At 38.8% G+C, this 20,004-nt stretch overlaps 1 protein-coding gene across 1 annotated transcript in view; it reads right to left on the reverse strand.

Moving 5' to 3' along the window:
* GRXCR1 (glutaredoxin and cysteine rich domain containing 1) overlaps nucleotides 1-20,004 on the reverse strand; it is a 109,422-nt gene that overhangs the window by 70,041 nt on the left and 19,377 nt on the right. The window contains exon 2 of the mRNA XM_056125564.1: nucleotides 13,787-14,029. Coding sequence (XP_055981539.1) covers nucleotides 13,787-14,029 — 243 coding nt within the window. The remainder of the gene's footprint in view (nucleotides 1-13,786; nucleotides 14,030-20,004) is intronic.

Below are 20,004 nucleotides of genomic sequence, written 5' to 3' on the forward strand. Positions count from 1 at the left end.
ACGGGTAGCTTGCCAGGCTCTGCCATGCGGTCAGGATACTCTCGGTAACTTGCCAGGCTCTCCGAGAGAGGGACGGAAGAACCAAGCCCGGGTCAGCCACATGCAAAGCAAATACCCAACCCACTGTGCTATCGCTCCAGCCCAAAACAAAGACTATGAAGGCATAAAAGATAATCAGTCACCACCAGACAACTTCTCACCAATCAAAACTGTACTGTCTGAAACACTTTGCAAAAGTGGAGCTAAATGAGACTAGTTAATCCCTTTCTTGCCCACATGCATATCTTCTTCTTCCTGGAAGCACTAACCTACGTAGCTGAAGATCTTTGGTCTGTATCTGGGAATAAAGTTTTGAAATTATGAAGCCCCAATAAAATCTGAACATGTTAGCTGTAACTTTTCAGAGGTAACATTCTGCAATAAAACATATAAGCTGCAAGGAGTTGGCTATAACTCAACTAAACACTTTCTGTATCAACAGACAAATTTCCCTCAACATCTTGATTAAAAGCCGCCATCTACATAAATTTCACCATAACAGTAATTAACACTTGTCACAGTGGCGTTCAATGACTTTAAACACATAATCACTGTCATATAGACTCAAAAATTTAAGGGTTGTAGGAGAGTATGAACACTTAACATAAATTTTGAGCCTGGATGACAGGAATTATGTGTTTAAAATCATTGAATGCCTCGAATATTGCCCAGTGCTTTATAGGATGAGGAGTTCCATGACTTGTTCAAGGACTCTTCAAGGACTGTTTGCCCTATTCCTTCCAAGCTCTTTCGTGACCCCTTTTATAAGAGAGTCTGGAGGCTATGACATATCCCACATGCCCCTCCCACACTCACCCCTGACTGTAGATCATCACTTAAGCCCTGTATTTAGCACTCCAACCCTAGTGCTATAGAAATCCAAATATTATAACTGGGCAGAGGAGGAATTTTATTTTTTCTTTCTTTATTTTTTTTTTTTTTGCTTTTTGGGTCACCCCAGCGATGCTCAGGGGTTACTCCTGGCTCATGCACTCAGGAATTACTCCTGGCGGTGCTTGGGGGACCATATGGGATGCTGGGAATTGAACCTGGGTCGGCCATGTTGGCTGTGTGCAAGGCAAACGCCCTACCCACTATGCTATCGCTCCAGCCCCAGAGAGGGAATTTTAGATCATTTGTTTCTGTGCTGAACAAGATCTTCAGCTAATTTTTCTTTTGTTTAAATAATCAAGGAGTAGCAGGGTCCATGGTACAGTAGGCAGGGTGCCTGCCATGCATGGAACCAGAGTTCCATACCAGGCAATCTATGGGAATGTATTTGATTTCCCTGTGCTCACTGGATGTGACTTCTGAACGGAGAGCCAGGAGTGTGACCCCCACACCTTTTTTGTGTGTGGCCTCCAAACAAAACCAAAAAAAAGTTGTCAAAGAACGTGGAATGCTATGAAGTGTATGAACGGGAGAGTATAGCATATTAACTCCAAGAAGAGCTTAAAATCACTCTTGTTTTTATGACCCCCTCAGGAACGGTCAAATACAGAGCTAGGATACCACGGAAAATAACTAGAATATGACTAATCCTGTTTCAGCCTTCTCAGTGGCTTCTCAAGACTTCAAGAATCAGAGAGAAGCACAAAGGGAAAAACACCGTCCCAGCCCCCTATTCAGTTTTGTTAATTTTCTGCAAGCCGATTCAGGGTAGGTAGAGTAAAGCCGCAACTCTGCAAATCTACTTTTCAGGACATTATTGGACAGGTGGTTTGTTTCATTTTATTCATTCTGTTCATTCTTTTCGTCTAATCCAGAGAATAAACACCATCAGGACCAAACATATGGTTAGGTTCTTTAGCTTAATTTTTGTTTTTGGAGAGAGAGGCATCTTGGGCTGAGCTCAACTAATGTGGGAGTCCCAGAGTGATTAAAATAAAATCAAACCACAACAAAATGTATCATCATTCTACCTGTAAACAAGGAAGTCTGTCTTCCTTGGCACAGTAGTGATTTACTTTGTTTAATCCCTGTGTAAGACATTTGGTAATTATACATAATATCATGATAACAAACTAGATGTTTAAAGAAAAATGTCATAAAAACCAAAGAAAAATTTTAAAAAACATTTATTTTCCATTCATCTTTTTTTCAGTTAAAACATAAATTGTAATTTAAAAATGCCACAAATGTTTGTTCAGGATTAAACCCTAAATAGTATCAACATTATTATGGCTTTTATTTTAAAGTTAATTTTTATTACTCTAAGAGTAATTTTAAGATATTAAGACTTTTTTATTATCTTAAGGGGAATTTTCTATTTAAAAGTTTATCTATAATTCACATTTTATTACGCCATCTATAAAGAAGGTTGTATCACACTTTCACTTTTGTGTTTAATATTATTTCTTGTATTGTGAGAGCCCTCTAGTGGTTAGAAAGAGACTAAATCTCTGCTTATAAAATAAAAGTATAGTTCAATACCTGAAAAATCTTTCTTTACTGGGATATTGATTAAAGTATCTTTGGATATGGCTATTTATTAAAATTTATATTGGATTTTACCTGATCACAGAATGGTAGGCTAATTTATTTTATGCATTTTGTATGACTAAATGAAAAGATCTTAAATTTTGAATTCCAAATTTTAAAAAAAGCGAACCTTCGATTATGCACAAATGCATTTTCTTTACAACCAGATTGAGATAATTAGAAATTTTTATCTAAATTGAGATATAGGTAAATTGACTTCAGAAATTTCTATTTGTTAGGTGATATAGTTTATGTCCTCTTTAAGTCACAAACAAACCCACAATTTAAGTATTTGTAGTCCATAGGTCCAAAGCACTAATTTAAGCTCAGATTTTGAAACATTATGTAAATCTTCAGACCATGGCCCTACTGAACACTTTTTAGAGAATTAAAATAGGCAAAATGAGAAGTGGCAAAGTTTTAGGCAAATTGGAAAATAGATTTAAGTTTATGAAATGATAAACCTAGGGTATATATTAAGAAATATATTAAAGATGAAACTGTCTTCGGCCAATATTAAATATCTGCAATGTCTCAAAAGTCCTCTTTCTTCAATGACCATTTTTTGAAAGGTGTTTGAATTATATATAACCAGTTATCAAGTACTTACTATTATATATTTACATATATATTATATTTATTATATATTATATGTTTACATGGACTGGAGTGATAGCACAGCGGGTCGGGCATTTGCTTTGCATGCGGCTGACTGGGTTCAATTCCCCCTGTCCCTCTTGGAGAGCCCAGCAAGCTACCAAGAGTATCTTGCCCACACGGAAGAGCCTGGCAAGCTCCCCGTGGCATATTCGATATGCCAAACACAGTAACAACAAGTCTCACAATGGGGACATTACTGATGCCCGCTTGAGCAGCTCGATGAACAACGGGATGATAGTGCTACTATTATATGATTTTTTATTCCATTGAATTCTTGAAGGATCAAAATATAAGATGAAGAATTTATGATCACAGTAATTTCACATTTCTTTGTAAGAAGGAATATTCATGCATAAAATGAAGCTGGAGATGTAGATTTAGTTAGTAAATTAAGCACATATAACACAATGTTACCGATGATGCTACAAAATAACTAAAGAGTGGTTATGAGACTGGACATATAAAGAGGACTGATGCTTTGATTTAGTTTCCACATAGTTTAGATAACAAACTTTCCATAAAACAAATATTATTGACACCTGGAATGTTAGCATAATAGCATAATAACTGACCGTTTAGGAAAAGAATCTTTAATCTTTGCCATCATGAAAATGTTAATGAGTCAGGATTATATGTCAAAATTCTGCATTTGGTATATGATTATATATACACATGGGCTGGAGCGATAGCACAGTGGTAGGGCGTTTGCCTTGCACGCAGCCAACATGGCCGACCCAAGTTTGATTCCTCCGCCCTCTCGGAGAGCCCGGCAAGCTACCGAGAGTATCTCGCCCGCATAGCAGAGCCTGGCAAGCTCCCCGTGACGTATTCGATATGCCAAACACAGTAACAACAAAGTCTCCAATGGAGTCGTTACTGGGCCCACTCGAGCAAATCGATAATCAACGGGAGGGCCTTACTTTACTTTACTTTACTTACTTATATATACACTGTGTCATATACACACTGTATACTGTACTTGATAGTAACCTTCACATATGTAGACCTTCTCTATTCTCATCATCTTAAATCTAGCCCTGACTATGTAACCTTTAGTCAGTAGGGCAAAAACAAAGGACTTGAGGAGAGGCTTTAAATATGCTTGAACATTGAAGTGTACCCTCTTTCATTACAAGGATCCATTTTGACAACCTTTTAATATGTTCCAGCTAGTCTTCTAGAGAAGGTAAAAAACATTTTTATACATGTAAAAAATGTCAATCTAAATCACCAAGCTCTAGCTAGCTTATCATCAAGTAATAAACAGCAGTGAAGGCAGCCAACATTGTAATCCATAAAATAATTGTTGTTCTAAACCACTAAATTTGGCAGTACTATTATACTTACCTCACACAACCTAAATTTTGACTCTGGTTTGTTTTCATACCAAGGCCACATTTGTCTGGAGGTGAAATGGGAGACATTTATAAGTTATTTGCTTCTTGGTCTAAGGAGTAAATGTAGTACCACTGAGTTACTGGAAGTTTCTGAGAAGGACTGTAGCACTGTAGCACTGTTCTCCCGTTGTTCATTGATTTGCTCGAGCAGGAACCAGTAACGTCTCATTGTGTGACTTCTTGTTACTGTTTTTGGCATACGAATACACCACGGGGAGCTTGCTAGGCTCTGCAGTGTGGGCGGGATACTCTCTGTAGCTTGCCAGGCTCTATAATAGGAACGGAGGAATAGATCCTGGGTTGGCCGCATACAAGGCAAACACCCTACCCACTGTACTATCACTTCAGCCTCGGTAGCCAAAAATCATGGGGTTATGTCTCAGAAAGTTTTAGCCTCTTGTGGTTTGAATGATTGCTCATTAACTACACTTACATGGGAAAATAATTTTTAGATCTAGTAAAATGGATCAGAAAATTAAAGTATACAAAGTTAGTCTTGACCTGATAAGAGTTCACAAGAAAGTTACATGAGTGTTTTAACATTCCAGAAACACACTGCAGCTTATGAGAAGTACAGATGCCTAAGGTAACCCGAATCCAGAAACACCATATGATTCATAATGAGATATAGATGTTTAAAATAAACCTAAGTTCCATTACTAAAGGGATCATCTTCTAGCCAGGCAAGTAAGTGATAATATTGACTTTAATTTGATTGTTACACTTAAAGATCAATTGTGGCCTTGAGAGAATGGGATGTGTAAATTCAACTAACCATAAGTAAGGTAGAAATTAAGGAAACCATGAGAAAACGGTACATTAAGTTCTAGTTAAAATAAGGGAAGGCCGATTTGAATTGCTCTAGAACTGTTGATTTGAATTGTTCTGGAAGAACTAAGATCAATTGTGTGAATAAAGTTAGAGATGGATTTTTTTCAATATATAAAATAGTTTTCTAATATGAAAGGAACACCTCAATCAAATTGTTGGTCTAAACAGAAGTGATGTGATTGTCACAGGGCATATTCAAATATAATTTCCATCAAGGATATGGTGAATAAATGCACACACCAAAAGAACATTAGACAGGATGCTCTCTAGAATTCCTTCCAATATGTCTATCATCACATTTTTTCTTTTAAAACCAGATAATTAAGATTGCTGCAATCACATCCTACTGATTTCCTTCAGACTCCCTATTTGATCCTGATATATTAGAAGAGGGGGTACTAATTGAAGAATGGAATATATGAGCCCTTTTCGCTCTCTCTGCTTAATATTTAGGTACAGATGTTAAATCTATTAGCTTTTTCATAGAGAGTATTAGAAGTCAGTTTGTGTTTTACTCGAGCGGGCCCAGTAACGTCTCCATCGTGAGACTTGTTGTTACTGTGTTTGGCATATCGAATACGTCACGGGTAGCTTGCCAGGCTCTGCCGTGCAGGCGAGACACTCTCGGTAGCTTGCCGGGCTCTCCGAGAGGGGCAGAGGACTCGAACTCGGGTCGGCCATGTTGGCCGCTTGTAAGGCAAAAGCCCTACCGCTGTGCTATCGCGTTTTAATATGATAAAATTATTTCTGAGATCTATAAGAGTAAAATTTTATTTACTATTAAAAAAGAGAGTGGGAAATTGAAAGTCATATTTTAAGGAAAAATTATCAGAGTATATAATCATCAGAGTCTTATATACAAGTTCAATTAAGAGAAAATAGCTGTATTATAAAAATTGTTAAGCTTAAAGGCTTATAAAATAGATTTATAAATCGTATTAATATATTGGAAATAGTATAATTAATATAATAGCATAAATAGTAGCACTGTAACACTGTCCTCCTCTTGTTCATTGATTTGCTCGAGCAGTCACCACTAATGTCTCCATTTGTGAGACTTGTTGTTACTGTTTTTGGCATGTTGAATATGCCACAGGGAGCTTGCCAGGCTCTGCCGTGCGGGTGGGATACTCTCAGTAGCTTGCCGGGCTCTCCAAGAGGGACAGAGAAATCAAACCAAGGTTGGCCGTGTGCAAGGCAAATTCCCTACCAGCTGTGCTATCGCTCCAGTCCTTGAGTAAATAACTTGACCAAAACACTTAACAGAAAAAAAAAACCACATAGTCTTCCCTACTGATACCTGCTGCCACTTTGCTTTACTACTTTTACTCACCGAGAGAAGTTCCTAAATATGTGAAGATTGAAAGATGAGTGACTAGGTAAATATGAGGAAGAGGATCACAGTCAAGGAAAATTAAGCTATTGGACCTCAATGGCTAAAAAATATAGAATCGTCTTGTGGAGAAAAAAAAAACGGTACTTGGGGTCCAGAGCAATAGTACAGAGGGTAGGGTGTTTGCAATTGCACACAGTTGACCCAGGTTGATCCCTGGCATCCCATATGGTCTCCGGAGCAAAGCCAGGAGTAGTTCCTGAGTGAAGAGACCCTGAGCCACACCTGGTGTGATCCACAAATGTCGAAGGAAGAAAACAAAAGGTACTGGACTAAGATACAAATGATTACCTAGGAAGGTAAGCAAGTGATAAAACGCATGCCTAGTATGTATAGGACCCTAACTTTCAGTAACTTGTTAACACAACCATATAGCACTGCAGGACACACAAGCCAAGCGCTCCCAAAGTGTCCCTGGGACCCTGAGTATTTCCAGGTATATACTCTCCTAAAAGTAAATAAAAACTGAGAATCGTTCTGATTTTTCCCACTTTAATTCAATACTACCAAACAGGGTCTAGAAAATAGTACTGGAGTTTAGGATCTTGCCTTGCACATATATTTCTGGCACATGTTGTCCTCTATCCACCTCCAAAAGTGATCCTTAGTACCTCTAGAAGTGATCCCTGATAATTTCCAAGTGTGGCCATGCTCCCAGAAAAAGGAGAAAAAGAAAGGAACCATACTAGAATAATCATTCATGTTAGTTTTTTTTTAATTGCTCTGCAAAGCTATCCTTAGTCATGGGGTAAGAGCAATTATACAGAAAGTATCATTTAATTTAAATCACAAAGACAGACTTAGGGTTAAAATTCCAACTTTTTCAGATTTGTACTTAAGTAAATAGGTAAAAAAGAACTGATACTTCAAATTTTGAACAGAAAAACTTGAAGATCAAACTTATATCTACCTTCAAAGAGAAAAGAAGATTATAAAAAAAACCATCATATCTACCACCAACTGTAGGATAACATTGGTTTGTCCTTTCCGCCTTGTCACAGGGAGCTTAGGTTTATTGGGTTACTCCCATCATAGTGCTCCCATTCCTCTGTTTATTTGTAACTTCTTTCTTTGTGCTCTGTTGATTTGTAAATATTGCTTTTCTCTTCTCCTTAAGTCCTTTACATAGTTAATTCAGAGCAATGCTCTTTTTGTATAGACACAAGAAAACAGTTAATGCTATGCTTTTGTAACTTGGGAGTTAATTGACTCTGAATAATATTTTCCTCCTGCACATATGTTCTCTCAACTTAAGATTCGACTCCAATTCGAGTAGGCTTGGAGGTCTCGGCCCCGGAACCCACGTGGCTTTGTCCCTCTGCCAGTACCTTCATGTGTGCGGAGAGTGGTCTCAGCATGGTGGTGGCTGGTCCTGGAGGTCTTCGGCTGCCAGAACCCTGGTCGGGGCGGGGAGGAAAGCTCAACCCGCTCCCCTCCAAGGGGCTCCGGGAAGGAACACCCAGGCGCGGGGGCAGAAGACTGCACTGTTCTCGTCCGGGATCTGGATTTTCTTCCACCCAGATCCTCCAAATTCCAGTAGGCAGGGGTCACACCCACCACCTGGCCCCCTGGCGCCGTGTGATCCCATCAGCGGCCAAGACTCAGAGACTATAAAATCCAGATCCCGGACGAGAACAGCATTCGCGGCCGCGCGACATCTTTTCAGAACTTTTTTTTATGATTTATTGTCTCATTCCTACTTTGGACAAACTTGCAGGCTATCGAATGTAGCCTGCCCACAGGGCAGAGTCTGGCAAACTCCCCGTGGCGTACCAAATATGCCAAATACCAGTAACAATGATGGGTCTCATTCTCCTAAATAGCCTTGAATATAATCTCAGGGCTAGGATGAAGGAGACGTTACTGGGGCCTGCTCGAGGCAATCGACGAATAACAGGATGATGAAATGAAATGAAATGAAAACTTAAGATTCAGTTTCCCTTACTTCCTTGCACCCCAAAAGCAGGGTCCCGACGAGGGCAATGTGAGCTGTGAGCTATGTGCTATCCTGGCATCAAAATGGGCCTGGCTAAAGTGCCATAATACTTGACTATAAGTTAAGAACATGGTCATGGACAAATTCTGTCATGATCCAAAAAGTAATAACTATATTTGGACACTGCTAGGGTTAGGAAAGATTAATCTGGCCTGAACACTGTAGCCTGAGTCTGTGGCAAGATGCTCCCAGGAAAGTCAACCTACAAGCTCAATCTATCTCTGTGTCCATACAAAATAACTAAATATTAAGTAGTAGAATTAAGATGTTAATTAAGTTATTCGACCAAGAAGAAAAGGAACACCCCTAGGTGGAATTTTTGCCCTTGAGTCTGATGGGCCTTGAGCATGATGGGTGGACAGGGAAGGATTTTTATTACGTTAATTTTGCTAGCAGACTGAGTATAGCATCTATCCCCAGTGCTGGGGAGTTGGGGAGAGGAGAGAGAGACCAGGACAGCAAGATGGAGCACAGAGAGACTAGCAAGGGGGACAGAGAAAGAAGGATATAGGGGAAGAATGCAAGAGCAGGTGCGTGAAGAGATGAGAGACCAGGCTACAAGATGGAGCATGGAGAGATGGGCGGGAGAGACAGGAGGAGACGGGAATGAGGGGCAGTGTGACACTAGAATGGGGAGCTTAGCGAGACTGTAACAGGTGCATGGGGAGAATGGAATAAACGGCAACTGATCAACCAACCGGCTCGGCCCTCGTTTCCTCTTTCCGCAGCGGTAGGGCATTTGCCTTGCACGCAGCCAACATGGCCGACCCGAGTTCGATTCCTCCGCCCCTCTCGGAGAGCCTGGCAAGCTACCGAGAGTATTCGATATGCCAGACACAGTAACAACAAAGTCTCCAATGGAAACGTTACTGGGCCCGCTCGAGCAAATCGACAATCAACGGGAGGGCCTTTACTTTACCTTTACAGGTTTTAGTTTGTCTTGTAAAAAGTTAGCACTGTAGCACTGTCCTCCCGTTGTTCATCGATTTGCTCAAGCGTGCACCAGCAACGTCTCTATTGTGACTTGTTGTTACTGTTTTTGATATATCGAATACGTCACAGCTTGCCAAACTTTGCCATGAGGACAGGATACTCTCGGTAGCTTGCCAGGCTCTCCGAGAGGGGCAAAGGAATTGAAACTGGGTCCGCCCAGGTTGGCTGCATGCAGGGCAAATGCCCTACCCGCTGTGCTTTCGCTCCATATTTTTCTACATTCTTCCATTCTGTGCACTAACTCTGTTATTTCCCTCTGATGTCAATAACTCATCTATTATGGCACCACTGATCTTGGGTGAAGTGGTAATAATGGAAGTAAATAAGGGAACTGGAAGATGTTCTCAAACTTCCAATCCCATCTCACTTTTGTCCAACATTCTGCCTCCACATGTCATTTTGTCTGTCTTCCCCATACTCTGGCCTCTGTCTTCATCTCTCATTTGCTCTGCTAAAGCTGTATTGCACAGATGATTGACAAATCTGGATTTTTAGCACAGCAGGTAGGGCGTTTGCCTTGCACACGGCCGACCTGGGAGACCCTGATTCGATTCCTCCACCCATCTAGGAGATCCCCACAAGCTACCGAGAGTATCTCGCCTGCACGAGAGTATCTCGCCCACATGGCAAAGCCTGGCAGCTACCTGTGACGTATTCGATATGCCAAACACAGTAACAACGAGACTCACATTGGAGACGTTACTGGGCCCGCTCGAGCAAATCAATGAACAACGGGAGGACAGTGCAGTGTACAGTGCTAATGTAAATTAAGTAGGTGCAAGTGACTGGGTAAAGATGATAGATGTTAAGGAAGTTATCAACAATGGTCTCTTTTCATCCCTAAAAATTGTTTCACCATTTGCCAAAGGCCAGCAGAGGGCATACTTCCATTTCAGATATGTGAATATTGCAGGGATAAAAAAAGAACTATCAACCCTGACACTGGGATTTGAATAAATGGGCCATTGTACTGGGTTTTGGGGGGAAAGTAGAGAGAATTTAAGTAGTTCTGGAATGTTTAATGGTGTTTGGGATATTTAATAATTGTTCTTTTATAGATTAAAAAATTCATATATATACATACATATACATATATGTATGTGTGTGTGTGTGTATATATATATAGCACTGTAGCACTGTCCTCCTCTTGTTCATCAATTTGCTCAAGCAGACACCAGTAACGTCTCCATTGTGAGAGTTGTTGTTACTGGTTTTGGCATATTGAACACATCACGGGTACCTTGACAGGCTCTGCCGTGGGGGTAGAATACTCTCAGTACTTGCAGGGCTCTCCAAAAGGGATGGAGGAACCAAACCTAGGTCAGCCGCGTGCAAGGCAAACACCCTACCAGCTATGCTATTGCTCTGGCCCATATATATATGGGCCAAAGCAATATATATGATGTCTCTTGTCTCTCTCCAGGTTTGGGGCTTTAGCCACAAATTTCAGAAACAAGGCAGAATTTATGCGATCCTTTACACTTCTGTGATACAAAATGTATAAATAAATTGATCACAGAGAAAAAGTGAGAGAAACTTGCACCTACTTCCTTTGTTTCCTGTTTTAAAACAAAGTACAGGAAAGGTACTGCAACGTGTTAAATAGTCTCAGGTAGGAAAAAGGTGCCAAGAACAATCTATCAGGTGAGGGAGCTGCTACTGTTTAATTAGGCAGTAACCACTAAGAAGATCACGTGAGAAATTTTTACAAGATGAAGTTTCCAAAATGAATAATAATTTTCATTTTCGAGGAAAAATTGTTTTCAGTTAAAAGGTAAATGCCTCAAATTTCAGCAGTGACTTCATCCCTGTGTAGATGAGTTTCAGATACTTTTCTTATAGTATTCTCCCTTATGTATTAGGGAGAGAAGGGAGAAACATGCAGAAAAAACACAGCATAATGTAGACATCACTTAGCATGTTTTTGGAGCACTAGGTGCAAGGTTCTGTTTTTGGTGCCAAGAGTAAATAAGAAAACACACCATCAGAGAACCCACCGTTGGAGAAGATGTACCAAACAGCAACAAATTGAGTAACCAGCCAGACCTTACCTTAGAATTTGGCCCTGTCTCAATACCAGCATGTGACTCAAAGAAGAGGAATTAAAGTTGTCTTTTGTAAAACAGGAATAGTATAAATATTCAATGAAAACATATACACACATCTCTAACATAAAATCTTCTGGAGCAATAGCACAGCAGTAGGGCGTTTGCCTTACATGTGGCTGACATGGCCGACCCGAGTTCGATTCCTCTGCCCCTCTTGGAGAGCCCTACAAGCTACCGAGAGTATCTCGCCCGCACAGCAAAGCCTGGAAAGCTACCTGGGATGTATTCAATATGGCAAACACAGTAACAACAAGTCTCACAATGGAGATGTTACTGGGCCCGCTAGAGCAAATTAATGAACAATGGGAGAACAGTGACAGTGACAGTGATTAGCCTATAATATGAGCTCTACTATCAACCTTCTTTCACAAATGCAAAAACAAAGACACCAATTTATAGATTGCCCAGAATCAAATGGAATATGTTAAGAATAGGAACATGAAACAAGACTGATTCTGGTGTGCCTCCTAATCAGTATGTCATATGGAGGGCCAATTTCTATTGCTAGTTTGAGGATTACATGATAAGAAATATATGTAGCTGATAGTGAAGATAAAGATAGATGTAGTATATATACATATATATGTATATGTGTGTATATATGCAATTCAATAATTCAAATCAAATTTCACTGCTTCACAATATAATTTGTGCCCAGCGCTGATTAAAGGTAATATTTCATAATGTCCTAACTATTAATTCATAGCTTTTCTGCATTTATCTTTCCTTAAGATGGCAGGGTGTCTCTAACATCTCTGACTCGAGACAATATCATAACACAGACTACCACAACACAAAAGAGGAACATCTCTAGATTTTTCTGACCTTCCTGAAATCTGAAGTTAAAATCAAGTTCAAAACTAAACCTAGATCCAGGTATTCATTGAGCCCTGAGACCACCCCCCTCTCCCTCCATCACTCTGAGAAGGGACTAGATAGTCATTCCACCTTAACCTTTCACTCTTTTCCAAATGCATTTTCCAGAGTTCTCTATTAGTTTCTTGCTGATTGGCAAGCTGATTGATAGAAGAGTTAATTAAATTAACTTTATGATTTGAAGACAAGTGCAACAGGCCTGTTTCTTTGCCCCTGAGGGTGTCCCCCCCCCCCCCCACATACTCCAAGTCTGAACTGGTGTCTCACAGTGTTGCACTACCAAATTCATTCGGTCACTGTCACTGTCCGGTCACTGTCCTCCCGTTGTTCATCGATTTGCTCTAGCGGGCCCAGTAACATCTCCATTGGAGACTTTGTTGTTACTGTGTTTGGCATATCGAATACATCACGTGTAGCTTGCCAGGCTCTGCTGTGCGAGCGAGATACTCTCGGTAGCTTGCCAGGCTCTCCAAGAGGGGCGGAGGAATCGAACTCGTGTCGACCATGTTGGCTGCGTGCAAGGCAAATGCCCTACCGCTGTGCTATCACTCCAGCCAAATTCATTCACAATTAGAAAATAAATCTCTAAATCCAAACCTCATATCTTATTGATTTCCTTTCAAGACTATCATCATAGGTTCATTAGAAAGAAAACTGGGTTTTGATGATATGGTGTATCTACAAATATTCCATGTTTCTTTGTGTACACTAAAAGTCATTTTTATAACACTTGCTAAACAGAACAATGCAAATGTCAAATCAATAGTACACCTTGAAAATATATCCTATTCCTCTAGCACTTTTGTGCTGATTTCATCTCTCCATGTTTCACACAAAACATGATTGAGTATAAAACAAGGGCATCATACCTTTAGTTTGAACTCCCAAATGTGCTTTGGTAGTTAGGTACTGCATGTTACATAGTCATAGTCTTACATTTCTCTCAGCATCCCTTGAGGGTGGGGTGGTAGGGGGGGTGTCATGAATTTTTTTTTCCATAGCAGATGCTTACCCCAAGATAATGGCCATCTATGAACACAACAGGGAGGGATGGAGCTTCAGATACTCGTCGGCAGCGTTCATCTAGCTCTTTGCCATAGTCACCATTCAATGCTATGTTTTTCTCTTCAAATTTTACTCGATGATTTTGGAAGATCTTTCTAACGAGTTCACATCTCTCAAAGGTTGTCCGTACCACACGAAGACAAGTGGTATATATCACTACACGGTCAAATTCTAGCTCGGTTGATGGTTGCTGGAGAGAAAACGTTATAATATAAATATGTTTGCATCATTTAATTATTTTAATACAATTATGTTTGGGGGAATCAAGTACATAATACAGAGACTAAGGCACATGACCTCGAACATGGCTAATTTCATTTCTATCTTCAACAACAAGTATGTTCCCCTGAGCATTGCCAGAACTAATCTCTGAGCATAGAGTCAGAAATAAACTCTGAACATTGTTATGTGTGACCCTCAAATCAAAACAACACCAAAAAAATGTTGTTGATGTATATCCTTTACATTAAAGGTATGCAATAAAGGTTGAATGAGATATGCCTTTCTAAGATGTGCCTTTCCATTGGAATATTTGTAACTAAGAGATAACAATCCAAAAAATGGCAAAATATGACATGACAGTATATTTTATGTCTTTAGAGGCATGTAAAACAATGGAGTACCTTAAACTGTTTTATAAGACAGACATGTTATGTGGGAAAATAACCAATGATTGAGTTATTTTTTCTATGACATGCAGCAATTGCTTAAACATTTCACCTGCCAAAGAACATTCATTGCAACAAAGTAATTGATGTTAGTATGTAATCATTTGAGAATTTTTCAATTTACCAGTAAGTTATGTATTGTAAATTTCAAAGTAAGATTTCCTGGGAATGACAGGATTGGATATTCTCAGGTCAATTAACACTGAATAATAATATATGTTTAGTGAGTGTCAGGGCTTTCATGTACAAGAGTTAGAAGACTGAGTGGCTCAGAAAATGTGCAAAGATATAATACCAAACTGGGTAGTGGTGAAAACTACCCAGTTTGGAAAACTACCCAGTGGTGGAACGAGATAGAAAGAAATAACACACTCAAACAAAAACTAAAGTGAATCCATAATTTAAATCTTTTGTTTAGTACATCATATACCTGGAAAAGTCCTTCATTATCAATCTCTCCTGGAGGAGATTGAACACAATACAACTCTATCATGGGATACAGGGATACAGGAGTTTTGTAGAAGTGAAAATTGTAAAACAAAACGTTACTGCTTGAAAATCTTTGAGAAATAAATTTTGATCAAAATGGTTGTATAATAAAATTATAAAGTAGATTACTAAATATCACTTATTATTCAAAGAAATCAGACATTTCCTAAAGAAGTAGATGTACAGGTAGTCCTGAAAATGTGCAAGCTTGTGAATATGCGATACAATATTGGTCCCTACCTCACTGAGTGTTTTTCCTGATAACAAGTATTTTAAATATTCAAGAATCATTTAATAATTCAATATAATTTAGAGACCATATGTAATACCACAAATCTTGGGGCTGGTTGGGTATAAAAGAGTGAGAGGCAAGGAGAGTGCTACCTAAAAAGGAACTTGGCTTCAAGAAATGACTGGATTGCAGGCACATCACTCAATGTTTTCACACATTATTACACTTAATATATACACCAAATATTATTTGTATAGGTTTTATAGATGAAGTATGATTTCTAAATCATTAGCTATATTATAAAGACACACATAGAATTTATGGATCAAGGTCTCTGAAGGCAAATTTTAGCCTATATGATGCCAATTTATTAACACTAGTATATAGAAATCTTCAGATACACCTGGATTTTGATCTGTATATCTAAATTAATAAACTATTAAGATTTTTTAGAATATAAAAACAATAGTATCTTATTCAAAAAGTTTGCTAGTAGATTAAGCAAAAATATATTTTCCTCCACCCAGGATGGGAGATGCATGCTGAAAGTAGACTATAGACCGAACATGATTGCCACCAAATGCCTCTTCTGCAAACCACAGAACCCAAAAGGAGAGAGAGAACAAAAGGGAGTGCCCTGCCACAGAGACAGGGTGGGATGGGGGATGGGGGGGTGAGAGAGATACTGAGAGTGGTGGGGGTGGAGAATGGGCACTGGTGGTGCAATGGGTACTTGATCATTGTATAATTAATATATCATTTGCTTACACAGTCACAGTCCTCCCGGTTGTTCATCGATTTGCTAGAGTGGGCCCAGTAATGTCTCCACTGTGAGACTTGTTGTTATTATGTTTGGCACATCAAATACGTCACGGGGAGCTTGCCAGGCTTTGCCGTGATGGTGAGATACTCTTAAGTAGCTTGCCGCGCTCTCCAAGAGGGGCGAAGGAACCGAACTCGGGTCAGCCATGTTGGCCACTTGTAAGGCAAACACCCTACCCGCTGTGCTATCACTCCAGCCCTATTTGCTTACAATATTATAAAATTTTAAGGATTTAGCTTCACAACTCCATATGTTAGAGAAGTCACTTCACTCAGCACCAAAGTTCAGTAGAATCCAACCACCAAAAACACCCCTCAACTCATTTTCCCCTCCGCACAACACCTATCTTTTACCAGGCTTAAGATTTAGTTTTGTTTCTTCTTTCCTGTTTGCTTTATGTATTCAAATGAGAATGAAACCATCTGATAATTTCCTTTCATATTTTTACTTATTACATTTACCATAGTCACCTCAACACCCAATATTTAGTTCCAAAAGGCATTCTTTTATATTTTGTAATAGTGGGATTCCACTGAGTACCAGAGCTGCTTTATCCATCAACTATCAATCAACTTATACATGGGTATTAGTTGATTACATATATATGCAATAGCAAATAATGCTCTACTGGTGTAAATAGCCTTCCAAATTAATGTTTTGATATCCTTTGTGATAAATGTCTATAAGAGTCAAACAACCAGCATGAGACTTTAAGTTTAGTGGTATCATTTTGTTAAAATAATAAACACATTGTATCCATATAATTATATGTTTCATATTAAAAGGCAAAAATAAGCCAGTGTAAAATGATAAAATTAATGACAATGAAGGAATTAACACTACATTTTTTTATTAAGAAGATATTTAGATTTAAGAAAGTAAGTACAGGTCTTGGAGTCTATGGCTCCAGTACACATTCATGTCTGTGGGAATCAAGGAACTTTAATAAAGATTGCACATTTAAGAAGTGTAGTACTTTTTTCTGATTATACTTTTTAGTATTTATGCATTTTTTCTCCACTAAAATGTTGCTATAACTGCCTTTGGTTCTATTAAAATGATTCTTTTCCTTTCTTTTTTTTTTTTTAGATATCCACACTTACTTTGATATACCTGATAAGTACACAAGTGCCATGTGTAAAAGAGTGGACAAACATTAAGAGTAGATAATTCTCCTGCTGCATTAACTGACTCACATAGAATTATCTCTGTTCACAAGACACTAAAGTGCCATTTCTCAGTGTGTCTATAAAAAATGAGAATTTTAAAACACTAATAAAATGTGTCATACTGTCTAATGCGAGAGATAACAAAAATATTTCTGTGCCTAATATTGGTAATGAGTTTCGCTTGAAAACAGTGAATCTTTAATTTAGAATAAACTTGGTATTTCTCATATTATTGACATCTTTTAGATCTCTGTAACTACAAATACCCCCCCGCCCTCCCCCCCACACACACACACACCAAGCACTACCAGGAGTAAGTCTGAGCAAAGACAAGTTGTGGCACCTCAAAATAAATAATAAAATAAAATAAATAAACCTAAAAATTCTGTGACAAGGGCTGGAGAGATAGTTTATGAATTAAGGCACTCCTTTGCATGTGGCAGATCTGGTTTGATCCCTGGCATAATATATATGATCCCCTGAGCAAAACCAGAGGTCATTTCTTAGCAAAGAACCAGGAAATATCAAGGCACCACTGGTTTGTGACCTCCAAAATGAGACAAACAAAAAACAAAACCATTGTGTAAGTCACATCTCCAGTATCATTCCTTGACGTGAAAATAAAATTGAAAACAGAGTTGAAAATATGGTCATCTACTGCGCTAAGCCATGGAAAGTTATCATATGGCTTCATTTGGTGAAATGATTTGGAACTGGATACTACTTCCTAGAGATGAAATTGGGTCGAACTGTTTTTCAAGGTTTCCACATTTGTTATGGAAATGTTAAATGATGTTGGTTTGGGTTGAAAAGAAATCCTCTTCAAAATTTGCTTCATTTTCTTCTTTCAACAGATTTCTCAAAGCATCTGGCCAGAAATCTAAAAATAGCCTTTCAGTGGTTAACTGTCCCTCCTCTCCCTTCTAGAGAGTTACCATGGAAATCACTCAGTGAAGGACAGGAATGTCAGAAAGAACGCTCTGAAGCCATTGCGATTTACAGCTGGCTTGTTCTGGCAGAACTGACCTAGATGTTAATAAAGACAGTCCATTTGGTTCTGATTGAAAAGATGAGTCTTAGGGGTTGCCCGGACAACAACCTGCAGCAAATACAGTAGTGTCGGCAAGGGATAGAAATTTCTGTGAATGAAGTTAATGGGTTACTACTAATGAGCTAATGTATATCTTCTATGTACCTTGTACTGCAAGAATTGCTTTGAACCTGAGTACTTTAGTCACTTAGTTATCTCCCAACAACAGTAAGACCTCTCCACACCCAATGAAATTGTTCTGAAATTCAAGCCAAGAAGCTTATTAAACATTCTCCAGGTCCAATAACAAAGACAGAATCACAAAGGATAATACACAGTTATCAGGATGGAGGAAATTCACTGGTTAATTTACATTTGGCTCTTTTCCTAAAAAATCTGGTACAAATTTGAAAAATCAACCTGAAATTGGCTTTCTACTCTAGTTCTAAATACGGTCCCTAGTCACCAAGTAAATGTGAGTTTCCACAAAACTCCATGACCTCTGTCTTAAACAAAAATTTAAAACAAAATATACTTCAATGTCATTGGCAGACATGATCTAGCAACTTTACCTCACCATAGTTCTATTTATAAATCTAGAATTCTATATACAAAGACCACGAATTCCATAGAGAAAAGATTTATTCAGTATAGTTTAACTTGAAACCCTCGGCCTAACCTAATATCTATTAGCCTTCCACTGAGCCAAGCAGATGGAGTCTCACTCTGAGTTTGTGCCCTGCTCCCATGCATGGAGTTAGTTTCCAAACAGACTGTTGTCCGCCTAGTTTTCTATCCAAGAGATAATTCTTGTGATTTAAGGAAATTTATCTCTTCAATAAATTATGTTCTTACATATAACAACAAAGACTTACCAAGCAACGATTGAGGGGAAGGATTTAAAACATTCTCTTCACCCTCAAATTCCTTTGATATAAGTAGAGCATAGAGGTAGAGGGCTTTTCCCCCATCATCTGTTTAAAGGCAAAGAGGCAAAGAGCTATGCAGAATGTCAGAAGAAATTTAGGGCCAGATCCAAATTGCTTGATTATCAGGCAATGGGCCATCCAGGCTCTAGGAACCATAATTTTAAACAGCAGACACTTGATTGAGAGTGAGAGTAAAAAGTAGGACATGCATATCAGTTATGGTTAAAAATGAAAGTCCAGGTACATTTTCAGTGACATGAAAAAAATGCATGGGAATAATATTTGCATGAAAGAATTTCTATAGGGAGTGTTTTCTGTTTACACAAGTGCTCCAGAATCAAGTAAATAAGTATAAATTTTTTCACCGGAATGATCTATTTGTCCAGATCAGCTACTGAATTGGCCTAGTCAGTAATTCATAAGTTAAGGAGTCTAGTAAATCCCTCATATCAAAATGGAAGGGATTTTTCCCAAAAGCTCAACCCTAGCAATGCTGATTTGCAACACACCTCAGTTAATGAAAATGTGGCTGCTTTTTTCCACCACCCATTGAGACCTTAAAAAGGAGTCATGGTTTACACTAACCAAGTAGAGGGTAGATTCATTTAAAAATCTAGTGTTCCTACTTCTCTGAAAAAGGCAGAAAAATCTGACAGCACTCATTTTGCACAGAAAAGAGAATCTGGTGTCTTGGTGTCTGACAGAAGCTTTCTCTTCATAGGGCTCTGGATGCCATCCAATACCATTCGCCCAAGTCTCCAATCTTTTCTTTAGCATTACCTTTGTGACCCCTTCAGATGTGAATGTGTAATATGTCTAGTTTAA

The sequence above is a fragment of the Sorex fumeus genome, unplaced genomic scaffold (assembly GCF_029834395.1).
Source record: "Sorex fumeus unplaced genomic scaffold, SorFum_2.1 ptg000055l, whole genome shotgun sequence".
Classification (NCBI taxonomy): Eukaryota; Metazoa; Chordata; class Mammalia; order Eulipotyphla; family Soricidae; genus Sorex; species Sorex fumeus.